This window comes from Thalassophryne amazonica, chromosome 16 (assembly GCF_902500255.1).
Source record: "Thalassophryne amazonica chromosome 16, fThaAma1.1, whole genome shotgun sequence".
Lineage (NCBI taxonomy): Eukaryota > Metazoa > Chordata > Actinopteri > Batrachoidiformes > Batrachoididae > Thalassophryne > Thalassophryne amazonica.
In genome coordinates, this window is record NC_047118.1 from 58,579,726 (window position 1) to 58,604,676 (window position 24,951).

The following is a 24,951-nucleotide window of genomic DNA, read 5'->3' on the forward strand; positions in this document are numbered from 1 at the left end:
AGGGGGGAACTAACGGCGGCTAAGCTACCTTGGTCCGCACCGACTACAGGGGCCTGGCTAGCTGTAGAATTTCCACGGTGCGGAGCCGAGCCTCCAATTCGCCCAGCCTGGCCTCCAAAGCTACGAATAAGCGCACTTATTACATGTACCGTTACTGCTAAAAGAGGCCGAGGAATAACTAAACAGTGGCACTAGTGCACTTATAATAGTGCACTAGCTTGGGGGTTGATCTAATTTTTGGTAGGTTGATGTTTCATGCTCAAACTGTTTTTAGTGGTCAAAACCTCTTTTTTTACAATTGAAAAGATTGTTTGGTTCTCTAAATATACCAATGAATTCATAAGAAATATGCAAGGCAACATTTACACCATTTAAAGATGGAATGCCTCAAAGTGTGCAAAAAGAAACCACTACTTTTGCTAATAATGTGGCTGGCCTGAATAGGGCAGAACCTGCGATCTTCCACAGATAGTTAGTCAGATGCTCCAGAGTTGGTAACCCAATCAGCTGTATATCCACTTTCCTGACAGAAGGACAAGGACATTGTCTACCAAGAGGCTCTTCAGAACTACTTGTCAGTAAAAGCTACATTTAAATATATATTCAACATCTCAACTATCCAAAATTAACATTTGCTTAAAAGCCATTTTATATTTGTAGCATTCTTATAAACTAGATTTTCAATGTATCAACAATTATAAAGGTCATAACATAAATTCTTATTAATGATTATGAGCATACTTGATCTGCAATATAAAGTCTGAAGAACTTCATTGTTGTTTCTTGCATGCAGCAAAATTCAGTTTTCTCTCTTGGTTTGCGGATTCCACCTATTTTGGGTTTTTAGTTCAAACCTTTGCCTATTCGGACTACATATATACTTATAAGATATCTACAATTATGACAAAATATAAACTTTGGAATATTTTGTAGATTATATCTTAAACAGGTTAACCTGGGCAACGCCGGGTACCCCAGCTAGTGTCAAATACAAAAAAAAAATCTAAAATTATCTTCCTTAAACTCAAACTGAAAGCAAATCCCTCCAACTTAACATACGATATGACCTAAATGAGATGGTGAGGACTTTTTCCAAGCATGTAAAACACAAATAAAGAAAAGGCTTAAAATGGTGGGGCCCCCCAGAATCCCCCCAGACGCTGAAGGTTTTTAGCTATGCTAATGCTCCCCAGAAGCATAATTGAAAAAAAAGTCTGAAGGGCCTAAACAACATGGTGAGATGCTGAAGAGCTTTGCTCGTTCATGTCTGCGACATATACATATTAATAATTTGATGGGTTTGAGTGAAATCAAATGTTACCTTCATTCTGAATGGCCTGCAGGTTGGCACGACAGTCATAGCTGGGTGACGGAAAGACCAGCGTGATGCCGTGCACTGCCATAACACATTCCTCCGATTACTGAGGCCAAAGCAGTGGTACATGGGTACCGGGACACACGCTCGCACCTTGGGCTGATGGGTACAGGTGAAGTAAGACTGGTGAAATGTCACTGTGTATTTAGTATCCACAAACAATCAAATACTTACTCTCCATCCATAACCCACACGCAGGCCAAAAAAGTAGGCATTGTTTACGATATTGTGGTGAGAAAGAGTGGCTCCCTTTGGATTCCCTGTCGTCCCCTAAAACAAGCAGCATGTTGTTAACAGATCTTTCTGAGATACAACTGGACATTATTAGTTCCACCAAGGAGGTTGCTTTCTTCTCCGTACTCTAATGTAGTACTACATATGAAAGTGGAGCAGGTGGCTCAGTGGGATAGGAGTTGGGTCCTGATATGTAAACTTGGGGCTGGATTCCCAGTCATGCAGCCAGTCCACCCAGTTGTAAATGGAAACCAGCCTTAGCATCAGATGCTCAAAGCGCTGTGAGGATAAGAATGGCATGAATAGGCATCAGAGCCTATACAGGAATTATTTCTTCTTACTGCAGCATAACAATTAGGTCAAGAAATGCAAATCATAGAACAGTGGGTCATTGAATCAGCAACCAGGCAATTCCATGTTGTCATAGCTCACAGGCCAAAGATTTATTTTTTTAATTGGGGAGAATAGTGCTTGAAATTGGAAGAGCAAATATTCACTTGTGCAGAAAGAAAGTAATTTCAGTTACAGTGATGCAGTGAAGGTTAGCTATACCATGTCAAAGCAGGTTTATTTTTTTCATGTTTTTCTCCCATCAAAATGTGAATGATTTGGGCTCAATTTCTATCTATTGCATAAACTGATGTTTCATCCTCTGCTAAAGCTTTGTAATACCAATATTCACATTGACAAGGGAACACAAGCAGAAATTGGCTTGTTCAGACCCTAAAGTCCAAAATTGTTTTCATTTAAATTACTTTTGTGGGTGTGTAACGTCAGTCACAAAAGTCACAAAGTGCTGTTTAAAATTCTGTGTATGCTCCAAGCTGCAAATTTGTTTTTTGTAACTTTAAATATAGAGTGACATACTGTAACATCAGTCACATAACGTCAGTCACATATAACTATGCCTTTGATTTGTAATATGGCAAAGTGCATCAGAATGACAGTTGTTTGCAACCTTATACCCTGGAAGTGGCAAATTTTGAGTCCACAGTGAAAGAGGAAATGTCAAATGTTGAACACTTCAACTGCTTTTCAACTACAGTTGAAAAGCAGTTGAAGTTAAGTCCTACAGATAATTCTGCTGTTTCTAGCAAATAAAAAGAGTTGTTAACTTTGTATAGTTTGAAGACAAAGTTGCAATAAAGTTTATGAATTTTCTTTATGTTTCGGACGCGGTCGGAGCACCGACCCAGCGTTTGAAAGGACCCAGCATAAAATAAGCAGAGCACGGTTCAAAAGATAACAGAATTTAATAAACATAACAGTGGGTGAAGTGCTAAACAACTAAAAAGTCTGCGGTCTGGTGAGGTGGAAACACGACGTGCTCTCAACAGCGCAAACGGTCCGGAGCCACAACAGTTCGGACCCAGGGACCCCGCCAACACCCCCCAGGTGGCCGCGACAAACCAAGTCTGTGAAGAAAGAAAACATGAGGTGAGTCCAACTCCACACAGAGAGACACAACTCAAAGGTGCACGCAATCAGCAAACACTTCCTGGCTTAAAGCTATACATCAGCTTCTCACCCTGCAGGCACGGAACAACTCAGTTCAAATCTCCACTGCAGCAGAAGCTGATTAGACAATTAGCATAACGTGACAGCTCACCAACACAAGGTGTGAGGGACACCAAATCCACTGTCATTACTTCATAAAAGTCACCAAAACCAAATTACCTCAGGAAGTGTGCTGAAGAGCGTAAGACCTCACCCAGTCCTCCTTCACAGACTGTGGCGTCAAACCTGGAGCGGTCTCTGCGTCCGTGATGGTGAGATTGTTCTCCTGACGTCGATCTCACACGTCTGCTCACAAGGTCGAGTCTCTGGCAATCACACACTGTGCATTCAAGGTTTAAATGCAGCAATCTCTGATCAAGACAAAATACACCACAGCTGTGAGTCCTGATGACCTGCACGTGAAAACAAGCCTCAGGTGTTCAGGGTGAGGTCCTAATGCCCAGCCACTCAGTCCTGAATGCATACCACCTGGTGGGAGAAACAGAAAACAAAAACCAAGCCAGCCAAACACCCAGCCCACGACATTTCTTAATGGCTGCTTTTTGTAAGGGCCTCTTCACACACAGTATGAATAAGTACAACTCAGGGCGACTCACAGCGAAACAGCTCGTATGAGCGAACCCCGAAAACGTCACGTCAAAGGGCAGGCTTGCACAATCCCGGTACCATGGTTCAATGCAAACTTTACACATGGTGTATTTTGAGCAGGAACATAGTGCGAGCAGCTGCACCACATCACGCCACTGATGTGGAGAAGAACAATATAAAAACCAGCCGTATAATTAGTGAATATCACTGGGTTGATATAAATAATACATAAAAGGGGACGCAATACAGAACCCCGCGGTTAAATAACCCTGGTTTAAAAAAAAGTCACTCACGGGATTCAATCTCGTAAGCTCTGATTACCAGACAGAAAGTTTACCACTGCGCTACCATCGCTGGCCTGTAATCAATGCAGAAAAATGCCTTAAATCAACAAAGACATGGAGGCGGTGCGCTGTGTCTGGCCACTGCAGCCTGGCACAAAGGTGAAAGACGGTAGGCAGAGACATGCATCTCACAGAGGAATGTTGTAAGTTCATGTCGTTCCAAACACGGAACGTGTTCTCAAGCTTGGACATCCAGGAGCAGAGACCTTTACAGTCGCAGCTGTGAGCAGACATGCCCCCTGTCCATTCAGCACCCAGACCAACGTGTCACTCTCTGTGTTATGTGGTCATTCATTAGCAGGAGGTGGTAATGGTAGAAAAAAAAAAAATATATATATATATATATATATATATATATATTTTTTTTTTTTTTTTTTTTTTTTCAAATATGCTTACATCCACTTCAGAGATGGTGCATTGTGTAATTTGGGAGATATTTCATATAGGAAGTGGATGTCTACCATGACAAAAAAAAAACCCCACCCCATGCAAAAAAGAAAACTGCAATACTGTACTTTTAACATCTTTCGAAACATTAGAATGTAATTGTTTTGACTTCATGATTAGTTTTGATGAACCCAGCATTGAACACAACATTCAAGTTTATAATATATAATGCTCCTGACTTGGTAGTACTTGTTTTAGAGAAGTCACAAAAGCTACATAAGTACTGATATTATTACAGTGATCACGCAATTACACGTGTAATTTCAAGTCACAGCATGGCAAGTTGTAGTAAATCAAGTGTCATGGCCAAGCCAAAAACAAGATCTCAGCTAAAGAATTTGATAAAATCTTTGGCAATGGTTTATGTTTTTAAAGTTTTTGAAGAGCATGGCCTCCTGCTAAGTTCTGTTATTCACACAGTGTTACTGAAATAAAACCTTTGTGAAAGAATTGTGTTTACAAAGTTTTTGAAGAGCATGGACAAACTTTACACATAGCGGAATAGCCAGATAATTGAAAATAGACCATACTTTGTTACATTCAAGGGGTGGGGGTTTATTTCCAAGATATAGGATTAATTTTGATGCCAAAATGCTGGTATTAATATTGTGAATCATTTCCCAAGTGGATATATTGAAATTCTGACTTGTGATTTTACCACCTCCTGCTACATTCATTTTCGTTATTTGTTATGTAATTGCGTATGTAGGTATTGTCGTAATTATTTATATAACTTTCCTGGTGGTGGTGTCTGTGTTTGTAATGTGTGCACTGCAGCTGCCATCCAGCTGTCAGTGTGCTGTGATCAGCTGACAGGCCCCTCCCCGTGCTGTGTGTGATCAGACCTCACTGTCTGGCCCCCATGTGATCAGATCTGTACATACATATAAGCATTTTATGCAAGTGTGCCCCCCCCCAGATGTGTTGGGAGGAGCGGGGGGGGTGGGGGGGGTGGCAATACTTGCACCACATGTATGCTGCTGGGGGGTTCCCATGATGCACTGTTTCTTTCTCTTTTTGCTCTGTATGCACCACTCTGCATTTAATCATTAGTGATCGATCTCTGCTCCCCTCCACAGCATGTCTTTTTCCTGGTTCTCTCCCTCAGCCCCAACCAGTCCCAGCAGAAGACTGCCCCTCCCTGAGCCTGGTTCTGCTGGAGGTTTCTTCCTGTTAAAAGGGAGTTTTTCCTTCCCACTGTAGCCAAGTGCTTGCTCACAGGGGGTCGTTTTGACCGTTGGGGTTTTACATAATTATTGTATGGCCTTGCCTTACAATATAAAGCGCCTTGGGGCAACTGTTTGTTGTGATTTGGCACTATATAAAAAAAAAAATTGATTGATTGATTGATGTGGCTTTTTGCAACTCCACAGTCGTGGGGCACTTAGACAAATTTCACATCCATCTCAACAGTGATCGCCCGCTGACTGTTTTTGTGATGATAGTGCGAATGGCCACACATTTTCTCAGTGCCAAACGAGCAGTGTTCAATGTTTGTGTTGTCAGCTGCAATTTGGCTGACATCTGCCGCCAGAGGGTTCAATGAGCTCTCACAGCGCACATTCTAGCCGCTAGTATACGCAAATAGTTGTAGCAACAGGTGTACAAGGCATTGGAGGCAGCTACGATTTTACATATTTTGCATGCAATTCCTGCTTCCTGCGCACTTCATGCACAATTCAATCAAATTCGTACTATGTATGAAGGGGCCCTTACATCAGTAATGCCCATAGTATTGAGTACCACCAACTTGTACGAAGCACCAATAAAGTTTCCTTCCCCTACCAAGTAGACCTTATCCCAATTAGGCCTTCCACAAGACAGGAACACTCAGGGACTGTATGTTTTAAGTCCTCACTTCAAAAGGCCTGCTTCCTCTTTGAATGTAACGTCAGTCACCGTAGAACTGCCCCAACCTATTCACTTTGGGGGGGGGGGGGGGGTCAGACACCTTAAAACACTCCTTTTTTCAGTTGGCTTTGTTGAGATTAGTCTTCTGTCAACAGAATCCATGTTGCCACTTGCATTTGAGAGAACCCTCAATGTGCAAAGCCGCATCAGTCAAGTCAAAGCAGCACAACTAAAGGAAATCATTGGTGAGTTCATGCATGGTACTGCCACTGCTGAGTACAGAAGCAAGGAGGATGGAACCAAAAAGCAGCTGAAGTTAAGTCCTACAGATAAGTCTGCTGTTTCTAGTGAGGTATTGTTTTTCTACAGAGGTGTGATTGTGCATTGGGTGCAACACTGAAAGTTACCGATGTGAACTGAATGTTGATTGGGTCATCTGAAGACAGCTTTCTCTGTAGATCCACCAGCTCTTTGTGGTGCCGACTGTCCGCTGCCTGCATCACGTCCTCCACATGGAGCATGTCGGGCTGCCTGGTGTCAGTCACAATCACCATGCGCAAGTCAGGCAATCTGGCAAATCAAGAATGCAATTAAGCGCACATGCATAATGCAAGCATCATTTTTAGAGTAAGTGCATTCAAAAGAGGTAAAGAGTGCAGAACGTTTTTTGATCAAAGCAGCCAAAGTACCAAATTTTCCGAACTATAATTCATACACTTGTTTGACTAGTCCTGCAAATTATAAAAAATGGCATTGTTTACACATGTGACAGGCTGCTCCTGTGCAGTACGGTACACCTTTCTTCCAAATAACAATCTTCAAATTGTGTCTTTATACACAAAGATAACCATAGAGACAAAGTTACAAACTTCAGTTGCTATTATTGGACATAATAACCTTTACCTGTTATTTCACATGTTACAGGGTCATGTACATACTAGGCATGTGGAGATTAATTGATATAAATCAGTATCTAGATACAAAGGTGCTCGATGCGAATGTATCGATTCATTAAGTGTGCATTGATTCAATTGATGGTTGAAATCACGATCGATCGGTCGCTGCTTGCTTGCATCGATTTATTTCTGATGCACATTGAATGCACCATGGACGGAAGCCAGAAAGCACATTTCTACCACAACAAAAATGTTGACATCAATATCCTTTTTGCTTAACAATTCCCTTACCGTTTCTTCAGTTCTGGACACCGGAGCAGCCGTTTTTTTTTGAGGATGTTTACTGGGAAAATGATCATTTCACAACGTTGATTGCAGACTGCAATGGGTCTGATTGAAGCTTGAAGCAATGACGCAGTGCTTTGACCCACTGTTTGCTGGTTCTCTGCTTCGCTTCCAACGGTAGGTTCGCAATCAAAGACATATAAAGATGTCAACTGTGAATTACGTTTCTGTGGATTAAAGTCAAGAAAAGGTTCTCTGCCGTGACCACCAGCCAGTGCATAAACTGAAATTGTCCATCAGGTAATAATAATAATAATATCCTCTGTTTTTGGGACTAAGGGCACAGCTCCAAAGAGCTGCGCAGATTAAAGTCAGAATTAATAACTTTAGAGCGAATTGCAGTTTTCAATCAAATGACACCTCTTTCCAAACGTTATAATAAACAATAAAATACAACCAACCAAAACTGGATTTTTTTTTTCTCCCAAAATGTGACATCATCCATTTTTTTATTTTTTTATTTATTTATTTATTATTATTATTATTATTATTTTATGAAGTACATCCTGACATGCAGCGTAGCCGGCTGAAGAGCTCAGTTCAGAGGCTATGGAGTTACATTTGTGTCATTAATATCTGAAAGGAAATGCTTTTGACAAAATCTACAGATTTTGTATATTTCTGTTTATGTCCAGAGATCAAGGATCCACCATGTACATCAAGGATCCAGTGACCATGCACAGATTTGACTGATTTTTAATTATGTCCAGAGATCAAGGATCCAGTGACCATGCACAGATTTGACTGATTTTTAATTATGTCCAGAGATCAAGGATCCAGTGACCATGCACAGATTTGACTGATTTTTAATTATGTCCAGAGATCAAGGATTCAGTGACCAATTTCATATTTATTTACTTTAAGACTCAAGAAAATGTTGACATAGAAAACACATAAAGCCTACAACCCCTGGCAAAAATTATGGAATCACTGGCCTCGGAGGATGTTCATTCAGTTGTTTAATTTTGTAGAAAAAAAAGCAGATCACAGACATGACACAAAACTAAAGTCATTCCAAATGGCAACTTTCTGGCTTTAAGAAACACTATAAGAAATGAGGAAAAAAAATTGTGGCAGTCAGTAACGGTTACTTTTTTAGACCAAGCAGAGGGAAAAAATATGTAATCACTCAATTCTGAGGAAAAAATTATGGAATCATGAAAACAAAAGAACGCTCCAACACATCACTAGTATTTTGTTGCACCACCTCTGGCTTTTATAACAGCTTGCAGTCTCTGAGGCATGGACTTAATGAGTGACAAACAGTACTCTTCATCAATCTGGCTCCAACTTTCTCTGATTGCTGTTGCCAGATCAGCTTTGCAGGTTGGAGCCTTGTCATGGACCATTTTCTTCAACTTCCACCAAAGATTTTCAATTAGATTAAGATCCGGACTATTTGCAGGCCATGACATTGACCCTATGTGTCTTTTGGCAAGGAATGTTTTCACAGTTTTTGCTCTATGGCAAGATGGATTATCATCTTGAAAAATGATTTCATCATCCCCAAACATCCTTTCAATTGATAGGATAAGAAAAGTGTCCAAAATATCAATGTAGACTTGTGCATTTATTGATGATGTAATGACAGCCATGTCCCCAGTGCCTTTACCTGACATGCAGCCCCATATCATCAATGACTGTGGGAATTTACATGTTCTCTTCAGGCAGTCATCTTTATAAATCGCATTGGAACGGCACCAAACTAAAGTTCCAGCATCATCACCTTGCCCAATGCAGATTCGAGATTCATCACTGAATATGACTTTCATCCAGTCATCCACAGTCCACAATTACTTTTCCTTAGCCCATTGTAACCTTGTTTTTTTCTGTTTAGGTGTTAATGATGGCTTTTGTTTAGCTTTTCTGTATGTAATTCCCATTTCCTTTAGGCGGTTTCTTACAGTTCGGTCACAGACGTTGACGTTACGCTTTGATGTCTTCCTTGGTCTACCAGTATGTTTGCCTTTAACAACCTTACCATGTTGTTTGTATTTGGTCCAGAGTTTAGACACAGCTGACTGTGAACAACCAACATCTTTTGCAACATTGCGTGATGATTTACCCTCTTTTAAGAGTTTGATAATCCTCTCCTTTGTTTCAATTGACATCTCTCGTGTTGGAGCCATGATTCATGTCAGTCCACTTGGTGCAACAGCTCTCCAAGGTGTGATCACTCCTTTTTAGATGCAGACTAACGAGCAGATATGATTTGATGCAGGTGTTAGTTTTGGGGATGAAAATTTACAGGGTGATTCTATAATTTATTCCTGAGAATTGAGTGAGTCCATATTTTTTTCCCTCTGCTTGGTCTAAAAAAGTAACCGTTACTGACTGCCACAATTTTTTTTCTTGATTTCTTATAGTGTTTCTTAAAGCCAGAAAGTTGCCATTTGAAATGACTTTAGTTTTGTGTCATGTCTGTGATCGGCTTTTTTTCTACAAAATTAAACAGCTGAATGAACATCCTCCGAGGCCGGTGATTCCATAATTATTGCCAGGGGTTGTACTTTTAGTACACAGAAAATTCACAAGTGCTATTGATAAGGGAATTGATAATCGGCTGGATAAGCAGATTCGATAATGGCATCAATATCAATAAAATCTTATCAATACCCACCATTAATCATATTTTACCAAATTGTATCGTATTGCATTATGAGGAATTGAATTGCCATCAAATACATATCAAATCACATCAAATCAGGAACAGGGGAGAATCGTATCACATTGTATCGTCAGTATCGTCATGACGGGCAGTAAACTCTCTATATGTATCCTATCACTGGTAGTGTATTAAGGTGCGTATAGAATCGTTGTCAGTGATGAGATTCACATGCCTAGTACATACAAGTTCCAGTTTCGGGTTTGCTACAACCCCTGGCAAAAATTATGGAATCACCGGCCTCGGAGGATGTTCATTCAGTTGTTTAATTTTGTAGAAAAAAGCAGATCACAAACATGACACAAAACTAAAGTCATTTCAAATGGCAACTTTCTGGCTTTAAGAAACACTATAAGAAATCAGGAAAAACAATTGTGGCAATCAGTAACGGTAATTTTTTCAGACCAAGCAGAGGGACAAAAATATGGAATCACTCAGTTCCGAGGAAAAAATTATGGAATCATGAAAAACAAAAGAACGCTCCAACACATCACTAGTATTTTGTTGCACCACCTCTGGCTTTTATAACAGCTTGCAGTCTCTGAGGCATGGACTTAATGAGTGACAAACAGTACTCTTCATCAATCTGGCTCCAACTTTCTCTGATTGCTGTTGCCAGATCAGCTTTGCAGGTTGGAGCCTTGTCATGGACCATTTTCTTTAACTTCCACCAAAGATTTTCAATTGGATTAAGATCCGGACTATTTGCAGGCCATGACATTGACCCTATGTGTCTTTTTGCAAGGAATGTTTTCACAGTTTTTGCTCCATGGCAAGATGCATTATCATCTTGAAAAATGATTTCATCATCCCCAAACATCCTTTCAATTGATGGGATAAGAAAAGTGTCCAAAATATCAACGTAAACTTGTGCATTTATTGATGATGTAATGACAGCCATCTCCCCAGTGCCTTTACCTGACATGCAGCCCCATATCATCAATGACTGTGGAAATTTACATGTAAATTTACAATTTACATTTTCAGGCAGTCATCTTTATAAATCTCATTGGAACGGCACCAAACAAAAGTTCCAGCATCATCACCTTGCGCAATGCAGATTCGAGATTCATCACTGAATATGACTTTCATCCAGTCATCCACAGTCCACGGTTGCTTTTCCTTAGCCCATTGTAACCTTGTTTTTTTTCTTTTTAGGTGTTAATGATGGCTTTCGTTTAGCTTTTCTGTATGTAAATCCCATTTCCTTTAGGAGGTTTCTTACAGTTCGGTCACAGACGTTGACTTCAGTTTCCTCCCATTCGTTCCTCATTTGTTTTGTTGTGCATTTTCAATTTTTGAGACATATTGCTTTAAGTTTTCTGTCTTGATGCTTTGATGTCTTCATTGGTCTACCAGTATGTTTGCCTTTAACAACCTTCCCATGTTGTTTGTATTTGGTCCAGAGTTTAGACACAGCTGACTGTGAACAACCAACATCTTTTGCAACATTGCGTGATGATTTACCCTCTTTTAAGAATTTGATAATCCTCTCCTTTGTTTCAATTGACATCTCTCGTGTTGGAGCCATGATTCATGTCAGTCCACTTGGTGCAACAGCTCTCCAAGGTGTGATCATTCCTTTTTAGATACAGACTAACGAGCAGATCTGATTTGATGCATGTGTTAGTTTTGGGGATGAAAATTTACAGGGTGATTCCATAATTTTTTCCTCAGAATTGAGTGATTCCATATTTTTTTCCCTCTGCTTGGTCTAAAAAAGTAACCGTTACTGACTGCCACAATTGTTTTTACTGATTTCTTATAGTGTTTCTTAAAGCCAGAAAGTTGCCATTTGAAATGACTTTAGTTTTGTGTCATGTCTGTGATCTGCTTTTTTTCTACAAAATTAAACAACTGAATGAACATCCTCCGACGCTGGTGATTCCATAATTTTTGCCAGGGGTTGTAGAAGGCTCATGGAAGACCGGACCGGGTCAGGATGAGGAGCACTACATTGCTGAATCTTCCACGTTGCTTGGGTCCTAATTACAAACCAATCTTTCAGGCAACTGGTCCATCCCCACCTCTTGAAATTAGCCATCTATCTGCTGTAGCTAGGTGATCCATGGACGTAAAGTTATGGGAGCAATAGTCATCGTCTTCAACTCCTTGAGGTGAAGAAATTAAGCATCTCATTACTGCAAAAGCTTGTCCTCCTCCAACAAAATCCATTCAGTCTGCCCCATATCCTATCATACCATTACCCTGACTCATGGACCATCCCATGGCCAGTCCAGTCTTGGCGCTCCCTGTCAGCGAACCCGGGGAACGGGGGGGAAGAACACTGTAAAAATATGATACAAACCAAAGTTATTTACGAGGGCTGTCCGTAAAGTATCGGTCCTTTTTATTTTTTTCAAAAACTATATTGATTTCATTCATATGTTTTTACGTCAGACATGTTTGAACCCTCGTGCGCATGCGTGAGTTTTTCCACGCCTGTCGGTGACGTCATTCGCCTGTGAGCACTCCTTGTGGGAGGAGTTGTCCAGCCCCTCGTCGGAATTCCTTTGTCTGAGAAGTTGCTGAGAGACTGGCGCTTTGTTTGATCAAAATTTTTTCTAAACCTGTGAGACACATCGAAGTGGACATGGTTCGAAAAATTAAGCTGGTTTTCAGTGAAAATTTTAACAGCTGATGAGAGATTTTGAGGTGATTCTGTCGCTTTAAGGACTTTTCACGGTGCAAGACGTCGCGCAGCGCTCTCAGGCAGCGTCATCAGCCTGTTTCAAGCTTAAAACCTCCACATTTCAGGCTCTATTGATCCAGGACGTCGTGAGAGAACTGAGACGTTTCAGAAGAAGTCGGTTTCAGCATTTTATCCGGATATTCCACTGTTAAAGGAGATTTTTTTAATGAAAGACGTGCGGACGGGTCCGCGCATCGGGACGCAGCCGACGCGGCGCAGCGGCACAGGAAAAACACCTCCGTGTTGATAACCATTTGTTAAAATCCAGTTGGCTTTTGATGGCTTTCAGTGGAGTGAGTATATGAGAAATTGTTTATCAGCTGGAGATGTTCCAACTTGTCCTTAAGGCTTCCAGCAGAGGTGTTTTTCCTGTGACGGAGCGTCGCGGCGGCTGCGAGCCGACGCTGCAATCCGCCCGCACGTCTTTCATTAAAAAAATCTCCTTTAACAGTGGAATATCCGGATAAAATGCTGAAACCGACTTCTTCTGAAACTTCTCTGTTCTCTCACGACGTCCTGGATCAACAGAGCCTGAAATGTGGAGGTTTTAAGCTTGAAACAGGCTGATGACGCTGCCTGAGAGCGCTGCACGACGTCTTGCACCGTGGGAAGTCCTTAAAGCGACAGAATCACCTCAAAATCTCTCATCAGCTGTTAAAATTTTCACTGAAAACCAGCTTAATTTTTCGAACCATGTCCACTTCGATGTGTCTCACAGGTTTAGAAAAAATTTTGATCAAACAAAGCGCCAGTCTCTCAGCAACTTCTCAGACAAAGGAATTCCGACGAGGGGCTGGACGACTCCTCCCACAAGGAGTGCTCACAAGCGAATGACGTCACCGACAGGCGTGGAAAAACTCACGCATGCGCACGAGGGTTCAAGCATGTCTGACGTAAAAACATATGAATGAAATCCATATAGTTTTTGAAAAAAATAAAAAGGACCTATACTTTACGGACAGACCTCGTAAGTTGTGTATTTTTCTGTTGGTTTTCAATATTATTTTACTAGTGTAGTGCCCGTAGGAAGTTTGTATTCCTATAGAAAATTGGGAGCTTAAGTAGATTTTTCATGGATGGTCGTATGAGGCTGTGTTTGAAGGTGGGATGTACAAAGACATACGTAGTTTTAACAGACAAAGTGTACATTTGTTAAGACGTGTTGTGGTTCTCCCTGATCCCTGTTCTTTATTCTGTTTTTACCTGACTGTCTTGTGTTAGTTTTTTCCCCCAGATGGCGCCCTGTGATATGTTTTATTCCTTCTGCGCCTCACCGCTCACCTCAGCCACACACCTTCTGTGAATGAGCGGCTGATTAGAGACAGACTATTTAAACCCAGTCTTTCAGTTCAGCAGTGCCAGATTCTTCCTCAGATTCTTCCAGGCTGTTCCATGATGATGATGTTCCATGATTCATGACCTGGAGATCCATGATCTGAGGACCAAGCCTGATTCCTCTCTGTGACCTTGACTGCATCTTCCTGCTGCTTCCAAGCACCTAGACGTTGGAGCTTCCCGCAGCAAAATTTCAGGTAACCTGGCCAACTCTCTAATTCCCCTATTAGCGTGAACAGTTTTTCCTGGTGTTCCAGACACTTTCCTGAGTGGCTCCCACGCTATCCTGGTTCCTGGCCCCTGGATCCCTGCACATCAAGTCACCTTGGAACTCCTCGGCTCTCAGCTCAGATATTTCCAGAACTGTGAACAATTCTATTTTAAGCCTGCAGTGAACTGTGAATTGTTAAGGCTTCCAGTGTTATAAGTGCAATCACTCACCATCTGTTTCTTGTTCCCTCAGTTCCTTGTCTCAGCTCTGTGTGTCCCACCTGGTCCTGTGTCCGAGAATCCAAGCTTTCAGTTCTCCTTCAAGACTGGCTTGGGAAACTGCAGCTCCCTATTTTTACTGCCAGGAGCAGGGTGACTCTCCACTCTGCAGGCATCCCCACTGCAGCACTATTATTTTCCCCTTATCAATAAATATCTTTTCTTTTGCAAACCACTCTTTCTTGCTCCCAGCATTTGGGTCCATAGACTGTACCGGCCCGGTCGCATCCGGACCTCTAACCATAACAACATGGTTGACATTGAGATACAAAAAGACATGCAAATACAGTTATTTTAAGAAAAAAATTGATATTTATCCAACATGGTCAGACATATATACACACATAGAGATATAGGAAGCAATAAACACGTTAGTGTACATGAAGCACAAACATATGGATGTGAATACAGTATTTAAAGATAAAGATAAAGATATACTTTATTGATCTCACAGAGGGAGAAATTCACATGTTACGTCAGCTCTTAAAAAACACACAAGGTGGGTGCAAGTAGAGGAGAATGTTCATCAAACAGCGTGTGCAAGGATAAGCAATAATAATAATACTTGTAACAGTACAAGACATAAGAAATGAGGTAGAAATAGAATATGTATGTATATATATATAGTGTTCAGAATAATAGTAGTGCTATGTGACTAACAAGATTAATCCAGGTTTTGAGTATATTTCTTATTGTTACATGGGAAACAAGGTACCAGTAGATACAGTAGATTCTCACAAATCCAACAAGACCAAGCATTCATGATATGCACACTCTTAAGGCTATGAAATTGGGCTATTAGTAAAAAAAAAAAACGTAGAAAAGAGGGTGTTCATAATAATAGTAGCATCTGCTGTTGACGCTACAAACTCAAAACTATTATGTTCAAACTGCTTTTTTAGCAATCCTGTGAATCACTAAACTAGTATTTAGTTGTATAACCACAGTTTTTCATGATTTCTTCACATCTGCGAGGCATTAATTTTGTTGGTTTGGAACCAAGATGTTGCTCGTTTACTAGTGTGCTTGAGGTCATTGTCTTGTTGAAACACCCATTTCAAGGGCATGTCCTCTTCAGCATAAGGCAACATGACCTCTTCAAGTGTTTTGACATATCCAAACTGATCCATGATACCTGGTATGCGATATATAGGTCCAACACCATAGTAGGAGAAACATGCCCATATCATGATGCTTGCACCACCATGCTTCACTGTCTTCACTGTGAACTGTGGCTTGAATTCAGAGTTTGGGGGTCGTCTCACAAACTGTCTGCGTCCCTTGGACCCAAAAAGAACAATTTTACTCTCATCAATCCACAAAATATTCCTCCATTTCTCTTTAGGCCAGTTGATGTGTTCTTTGGCAAATTGTAACCTCTTCTGCACGTCTTTTATTTAACAGAGGGACTTTGCGGGGATTCTTGCAAATAAATTAGCTTCACACAGGCGTCTTCTAATTGTCACAGCACTTACAGGTAACTCCAGACTGTCTTTGATCATCCTGGAGCTGATCAATGGGTGAGCCTTTGCCATTCTGGTTATTCTTCTATCCATTTTGATGGTTGTTTTCTGTTTTCTTTCACGAGTCTCTGTTTTTTTTTTTTGTTTTTTTTGTCCATTTTAAAGCATTGGAGATCATTGTAGATGAACAGCCTATAATTTTTTGCACCTGCGTATGAGTTTTCCCCTCTCCAATCAACTTTTTAATCAAACTACGCTGTTCTTCTGAACAATGTCTTGAATGTCCCATTTTCCTCAGGCTTTCAAAGAGGAAAGCATGTTCAACAGGTGCTGGCTTCATCCTTATATAGGGGACACCTGATTCACACCTGTTTGTTCCACAAAATTGGCAAACTCACTGACTGAATGCCACACTACTATTATTGTGAACACCCCCTTTTCTACTTTTTTTACTAATAGCCCAATTTCATAGCCTTAAGAGTGTGCATATCATGAATGCTTGGTTTTGTTGGATTTATGAGAATCTACTGAATCTACTGGTACCTTGTTGCCCATGTAACAATAAGAAATATACTCAAAACCTGGATTAATCTTTTTAGTCACATAGCACTACTATTATTCTGAACAATACTGTATACACACACACACACACGCATATATATATATATATATATATATATATATATATATATATATATACGAGGGCTGTCCATAAAGTATAGGTCCTTTTTATTTTTTTCAAAAACTATATGGATTTCATTCATATGTTTTTACGTCAGACATGCTTGAACCCTCGTGCGCATGCGTGAGTTTTTCCACGCCTGTCGGTGACCAGTGTTGCCACAGTTACTTTGATAAAGTAATCCAATTACTGATTACTGATTACTCCTTGAAAAAGTAACTTAGTTACTTTACTGATTACTCAATTGTAAAAGTAACTAAGTTAGATTACTAGTTACTTTTTTAGTTACTTTCCCCAGCTGCCGCCTACAACCCTCTGCCACCTCAACATGACAATGATACCTGTTTTGCCAAAACTCTATAGTCACCCTTTCTTGACTTCAATGAAAATAAATACTTGTTTTATAAAAAGTAAAATAATCTTTCTTGACCTCATATTTAACTGTTGACAGCACTATAACAGTAAAACTTGCAATTTCTAACCTACATTGTTTGTAAATGTAACTATTAAATTCTAACATTTTTCTAACATTTAAATTCTCTATAAACATTTTACTTGTCAAAATTATTATTATTTTAAGTAGTATTAGTAGTTGTAGTAAAAAAACGGCTTCAAAACTGGACCTTTAATCTAGGGGTGTTGTGGGGGAGGGGGGCACATCCCTGCCCCACGCCCCCATTCCATCCTTCCATTACAATCCATCTGGATTCGCCCCTGCTTTGGTGTTTGAGCACAAAGAATGGATAACATTTCTGCAGAAAACATGACCAGATTTACAAGTTTTATTGTGTTTTCACATCATGTGGTCCTCAGAAAGAGAGTTTAGGTGCATTTGAGTGGAAAATAGTGTTAGTTGTTAACGAGACGATACGGAGCGGCTCAGCTCAGAATTCTAAATAAAGGAGAAAAATAAAGCATAAAAATGTCTTTGTAAAGCTCAGTGCAGGTGTGCTGTTTTCACCGTGCTTAGGTGAGGACGAGTCATAGCTGATGAAAAGCTCACAGCTCGCTTAAAGTGTGTAGTTCAGTTGAACCCCGACCTCCTGCCCACGGACCAAGTTTAATGCTGCTATCGACCCACAATGCAAAAATAATAGTATCGCACAGTGACTTGGAGAAGTAACTTTAATCTGATTACTGATTTGGAAAGATTAACGCGTTAGATTACTCGTTACTAAAAAAAGTGGTTAGATCAGAGTAACGCGTTACTAAGTAACACGTTACCGGCATCACTGTCGGTGACATCATTCGCCTGTGAGCACTCCTTGTGGGAGGAGTCGTCCAGCCCCTCGTCGGAATTCCTTTGTCTGAGAAGTTGCTGAGAGACTGGCGCTTTGTTTGATCAAAATTTTTTCTAAACCTGTGAGACACATGGAAGTGGACACGGTTCGACAAATTAAGATGGTTTTCGGTGAAAATTTTAACGGCTGATGAGAGATTTTGAGGTGATGCTGTCGCTTTAAGGACTTCCCACGGAGCGAGATGTCTTGCAGCGCTCCCAGGCGCCGTCGTCAGCCTGTTTCAAGCTGAAAACCTCCACATTTCAGGCTCTATTGATCCAGGACGTCGTGAGAGAACAGAGACGTTTCAGAAGAAGTCGGTTTCAGCATTTTATCCGGATATTCCACTGTTAAAGGAGATTTTTTTAATGAAAGACGTGCGGACGGGTCCGTGCGGACGGGTCCGTGCGGACGGGTCCGCGCGTCGGGACACAGCCGGCGCGGTGCGGCGGCACAGGAAAAACACCTCCGTGTTGATAACCATTTGTAAAATCCAGGCGGCTTTTGATGGCTTTCAGTGGAGTGAGTATATGAGAAATTGTTTAACAGCTGGACATGTTCCAACTTGTCCTTAAGGCTTCCAACGGAGGTGTTTTTCCTGTGGCGGAGCGTCACAGCGGCTGCGAGCCGACGCTGCAATCCGTCCGCACGTCTTTCATTAAAAAAATCTCCTTGACCACATGATATTCTCCCAGTCCTCTTCTGGATCATCCATATGCTCTCTGGCAAACTTCAGACAGGCCTGGACACGTACTAGCTTAAGCAGGGAAACATGCCTGGCACTGCAGGATTTGAGTCCCTCTCTGCGTAGTGTGTAGCCTTTGCTACTTTGGTCCCAGCTCTCTGCAGGTCATTCATCAGGTCCCTCTGTGTAGTTCTGGGATTTTTGTTCACTGTTCTCATGATCATTTTGACCCCATAGGATGAGATCTTGCGTGGAGCCCCAGATCTAGGGAGATTATCAATGGCCTTGTATGTCTTCCATTTTCTTACAATTGCTCCCACAGTTGATTTATTCACACCAACCTGCTTGACTACTGTAGATTCACTCTTCCCAGCCTGGTGCACATCTACAATTTTCTTCCTGGTGTCCTTCGACAGCTCTTTGGTCTTGGCCATGGTTGAGTTTGGAGTCTGATTGTTTGAGGCTGTGGATAGGTGTCTTTTATACAGATAGCGAGTTCCAACAGGTGCCATTAATACAGGTAACAGGTGGAGGACAGAAGAGCTTCTTAAAGAAGAAGTTACAGGTCTGTGAGAGCCAGAAATCTTGCTTGTTTGTGGGTGACCAAATACTTATTTTCCACCATAATTTACAAATAAATTATTTAAAAATACTACAATGTGATTTCTTGGATTTTTTTTTTCTCATTTTGTCTCTCATAGTTGAAGTGTACCAATGATGAAAATTACAGACCTCTCTCATCTTTCTAAGTAGGAAAACTTGCACAATCAGGGACTGACTAAATACTTTTTTGCCCCACTGTATAAAAGGTGGAATATTGTAATAAGTATGAATTTGTTTAGGTGAACTGCAGACAATCCAACAACAGCATTTGTTTTAAAATGTAGGCTACATTTTAATGGACTTCTTACCAACATGGATGTGCATGTGTTGGCATGTTATTGGCAAACTTTAAGAGTACTGTCACTTGTAATGCCCACCCTCTGCTGACTAAAGCTCATTTCTCACATTCGTATACAGTCGTATTTCTGCAATACTTCACTTCCATTTGGCATGCCTGGCAAATCACTTTGCTTTTGTCAAGCTCAACTTTATCATTGCCATTCATGAACACAAAATGGTAGTAGATAGTAGCTTTAAGCTTTTTGGTCATTTTCCTGCTAGTGTTGAAATAGAATGGCATTACCATATCAGGTTTGTTGTCTATTCAGTATGTGAGAGGGGAAGTGGCTGCAGAGCGGCAGAAGGCTTCTGGACTCACGATTGAAGATTCAAGAGGCTAAATAAAAGTTTGTGATGAACTTTACCAATGTTCAGGTGTTTCTCTACTGTAGCTTACAGTCGTGTCGGTGGCGGAAGAGTAGGACAGAGACGCTATGAATGGCACCATCTTGGAAGTACTAATATTACAATGTTAATCAAAATAAAGGTTTCAAAATAATGGTTATGAAAATTAATCCCCAAAATTTTAATAATAAAGGATGCGCATCATTGTGCCATGTATATCAATGATTTTGTGAATGTATCCAATGTGCTTGGCAGCATTTTATTTGCTGATGATACAACGCTGTTTTACTCTGGATCAGATATACAGGAAGTAGCACAAGTGATAAATACAGAGTTGGAAAAAGTTAAACATTGGTTTGATATAAACAGATTGTCACTAAATATTAATAAGACAAATTTCATTGTTTAATGATAGAGCGAAAGAAAATAATGTGTCATTACAAATAGATGGAATGGATATACAAAGGGTAAAAGAAATGAAATTTTTAGGAGTCATGATTGATGAAGATCTTACATGGAAGTCACACATAAATTACATAAAAGGAAAAATAGCGAAAGCCATTGCTGTTTTGCATAAAGTAAAATATTCATTAAATAGTTATGGTTTATTAACATTGTACAATTCATTGATTGTCCCATATTTAACTTACTGTGTAGAAATCTGGGGATCAACATATACAACCTATATACAACCTTTATTTATTTTGCAGAAAAGAGCTTTAAAAGTGATTAGTAACAGTGGTTTTAGAGATTCATCTAATCCATTGTTTATTAAGTATAGGGTACTTAAATTTCATGATTTAGTTGATTTGAAAATATTACAAACGATGTACCAAGTTAATAAAAATACTTTACCAACAAACATTCAAAATATGTTTGAAAAAAGAGTAAGTAGTTATAAATTGAAAGGAATAGAAGTCTTTAAAAAACCAAGATTTAGAACCAAAGTAAAGGAAAGGAGTATTGCAGTAAATGGTGTCAAATTATGGAACAATCTTAATAAAGAAATTAAAGAATTAAGGTCGCTTAAATTATTTAAAAAACATATTAAATTAGATGTATTAAGTAAGTATGAAACTATGAAGTAAGTCAGTGGGCTGCAAGAAAGTCAAAAAAAAAAAAAAAAAAAAGTAAACTGTTAATAATGTTTGGAGTGTCTTAAGTTTAAATGTAACCTGTCAGTGATGTAATCTATTAATTAATGGTCATAATTATGAAATGGGTCAGTGGTATGTGACAAGTTAAAGAAATGCAATCTGTTAAATAATGTTGACTATGATGCTGTATATTGAAAGATTGTATTGTTAAAAGGGGCAGAAATCATAAGACTTGTTCTTCTTTCTGCTCCTTTTCATTCTGGTATTGTGGTGCTTTTGTTTTTTGCTTTTCTGTTTTTCTTTTAAATGAATGAAATAAATATTAAAGAAGAAGAAGAAGAAGAAGAAGCCATATCCGAAAGCTGAGGTTGATCTGACAAACAGTCATATGCGAGCCACATACACACACACACAGACGCTTCTTGCTTTATAGATAGTTTTTGTTTTGAATTCAGTTTCATCATAGTTTGATGATTCTCACTAGTGTTAATTCCTGTGTGTACTGGAATAATGAATGTGCCTGTGTAAGACATATCTGAACACTGCACTGGATTAACTTTAAAAAGAAAAACATTCTACATGTCACTTTAGACTTGGTTTTTGGTGCTTTGTGGTGCAGTCCCATTCTGCTGCCTCACATATCATCAGCAAGCCCGATATTTTTGCAGGAGAATTAAGACCCAAGTCTATTAGTCCGGCGGCTAAGGGACAAATTTTAGGGGAATCATGCACTTTTATACAAAAGCGCCAAAACTTTATCAGAGGTACTTTGTAGTGTCCTGAAGTATATAAGATCGGGAGACACTGAATCCATAAACGTCTACACTCTAAAGACTTGGGTTTAAGAGAATAACCATTTTCAGCCTTCTACAGCATATACTTCATGACAAACTCTTATCCAAATGTCTTTTTAAGTTCATAATATAAACTTGAAGGTTATGAAAAATGTATTAAGGCTAAGTAGGGATGCTTCGAATGTACTTCAGTGTGCTTACACTCTTAGAAAAAGCATTAATCTAGGAAAAGTGACTAAATATTGTCTAACTCATTGTGAATATCAATATACCTATGCAATACGAGGTCTGTGAGAAAAGTTTCTGACCTTTTTATTTTATGCAAAAAATATATGGATTTGATTCATATGTTTTTACGTCAGCCAAGCTTGAACCTTCGTGCGCATGCGTGAGTTTTTTCACGCCTGTCGGTTGCATCATTCACCTGTGGGCAGGCTTTGAGTGAGTACTGCTCCACCCCTCTCGTCGTTATTTCATTGCGAGGAAATGGCGGAATAATTTGGGCTTTGTTCCATCAGAATTTTTTCAGAAACTGTTAGAGACAGGCAGCTGGAAACCATTCGGAACATTCACATAGCTTTCGGTGAAAATTTTATGGGCTTCACAGAGATTACGGAGTGTCTCTAACAGTTTCTGAAAAAATTCTGATGGAACAAAGCCCAAATCATTCCGCCATTTCCTCGCAATGAGTAAACGACGAGAGGGGTGGACCAGTGCTCACTCAAAGCCTGCCCACAGGCGAATGACGCAACCAACAGGCGTGAAAAAACTCACGCATGTGCACGAAGGTTCAAGCTTGGCTGACGTAAAAACATATGAATCAAATCCATATATTTTTTGCATAAAATAAAAAGGTCGGATACTTTTCTCACAGACCTCGTATAGCTGTTTGCGAGCATAGGGCAAAGGAAAGATGCTACTCATGCACTCTAACATGTTTAAACAGTGTTTGAACGGAAAGAAATGCTTTTTTATTAATTACAAGAAATCAATTTTGTTTTTATGGCCATAACCATTATTATTATTATTATTATTGTTGTTGTTGTTGTTGTTATCATTATTTTATGTTATTGGTATTAAGGCGATTATCACCATATTTTTTAACTGAAAACATTGTAAATACCTGGTTGGCAAACTTCCTAGATATGCACAAATGTTTCATGAATATTTTTAATGAACTACTCTCTACAGCTTTCATGCTAGGAAGATCACAGTGACTTAATTTTATGTCTCAGAGGTAGAGGCCTGTTAAAGATGCCTACAGGCCTGAAATGAGTCCTGTACTTCTTTCCATTTTGAAACATACCACCCTGCTAATGTATAAGGATGTACGACGACGTATGACGCCGCACGACGGACGATACATGATCACATAAGCTCAGTATAGCTTTGCACTAGTTGCAGTAGCCATTCTCTACAGCTTAACAATGTCCAATCTTGATCACTGGCCTCCTACATAATAACCATATGATCGTATTGTCATATGAATAGCAAAATATACACTGTATTATAACCATCAAATCAAATCAATTTTATTTATATAGCGCCAAATCACAACAAACAGTCACCCCAAGGCGCTTTATATTGTAAGGCAAAAGCCATACAATAATTACAGAAAAACCCCAACGGTCAAAACGACCCCCTATGAGCAAGCACTTGGCGACAGTGGGAAGGAAAACTCCCTTTTAACAGGAAGAAACCTCCAGCAGAACCAGGCTCAGAGGGAGGGGCAGTCTTCTGCTGGGACTGGTTGGGGCTGAGGGAGGGAACCAGGAAAAAGACATGCTGTGGAGGGGAGCAGAGATCAATCACTAATGATTAAATGCAGAGTGGTGCATACAGAGCAAAAAGAGGTGAATAAAAAGAAACACTGGGCGCATCATGGGAAACCCCCCAGCAGTCTAAGTCTATAGCAGCATAAGTAAGGGATGGTTCAGGATCACCTGATCCAGCCCTAACTATAAGCTTTTTCAAAAAGGAAAGTTTTAAGCTTAATCTTAAAAGTAGAGAGGGTGTCTGTGTCCCTGATCCGAATTGGGAGCTGGTTCCACAGGAGAGCTGAAAGCTGAAGGCTCTGCCTCCCATCCTACGTTTACAAACCCTAGGAACTACAAGTAAGCCTGCAGTCTGAGAGCGAAGCGCTCTATTGGGGTGATATGGTACTATGAGGTCCCTAAGATAAGATGGGACCTGATTATTCAAAACCTTATAAGTAAGAAGAAGAATTTTAAATTCTATTCTGGAATTAACAGGGAGCCAATGAAGAGAAGCCAATATGGATGAAATATGCTCTCTCCTTCTAGTCCCTGTCAGTACTCTAGCTGCAGCATTTTGAATTAACTGAAGGCTTTTCAGGGAACTTTTAGGACAACCTGATAATAATGAATTACAATAGTCCAGCCTAGAAGAAATAAATGCATGAATTAGCTTTTCAGCATCACTCTGAGATAAGACCTTTCTAATTTTAGAGATATTGCGCAAATGTAAAAAAGCAGTCCTACATATTTGCTTAATATGCGCATTGAAGGACATATCCTGATCAAAAATGACTCCAAGATTTCTCATAGTATTACTGGAGGTCAGGGTAATGCCATCCAGAGTAAGGATCTGGTTAAACACCATGTTTCTTAGATTTGTGGGGCCAAGTAAAATAACTTCAGTTTTATCTGAATTTAAAAGCAGGAAATTAGAGGTCATCCATGTCTTTATGTCTGAAAGACATTCCTGCAGTTTAACTAATTGGTGTGTGTCCTCTGGCTTCATGGATAGATAAAGCTGGGTATCATCTGCGTAACAATGAAAATTTAAGCAATGCTTTCTAATAATACTGCCTAAGGGAAGCATGTATAAAGTGAATAAAATCGGTCCTAGCACAGAAACTTGT

At 39.9% G+C, this 24,951-nt stretch overlaps 1 protein-coding gene across 1 annotated transcript in view; it reads right to left on the reverse strand.

Annotated features, from left to right (window-relative positions):
* LOC117528444 (medium-chain acyl-CoA ligase ACSF2, mitochondrial-like) overlaps window positions 1-24,951 on the reverse strand; it is a 75,405-nt gene that overhangs the window by 25,918 nt on the left and 24,536 nt on the right. Inside the window, 4 exon segments of the mRNA XM_034191069.1 lie at window positions 1,323-1,424; window positions 1,427-1,474; window positions 1,550-1,645; window positions 6,765-6,927. Coding sequence (XP_034046960.1) covers window positions 1,323-1,424; window positions 1,427-1,474; window positions 1,550-1,645; window positions 6,765-6,927 — 409 coding nt within the window.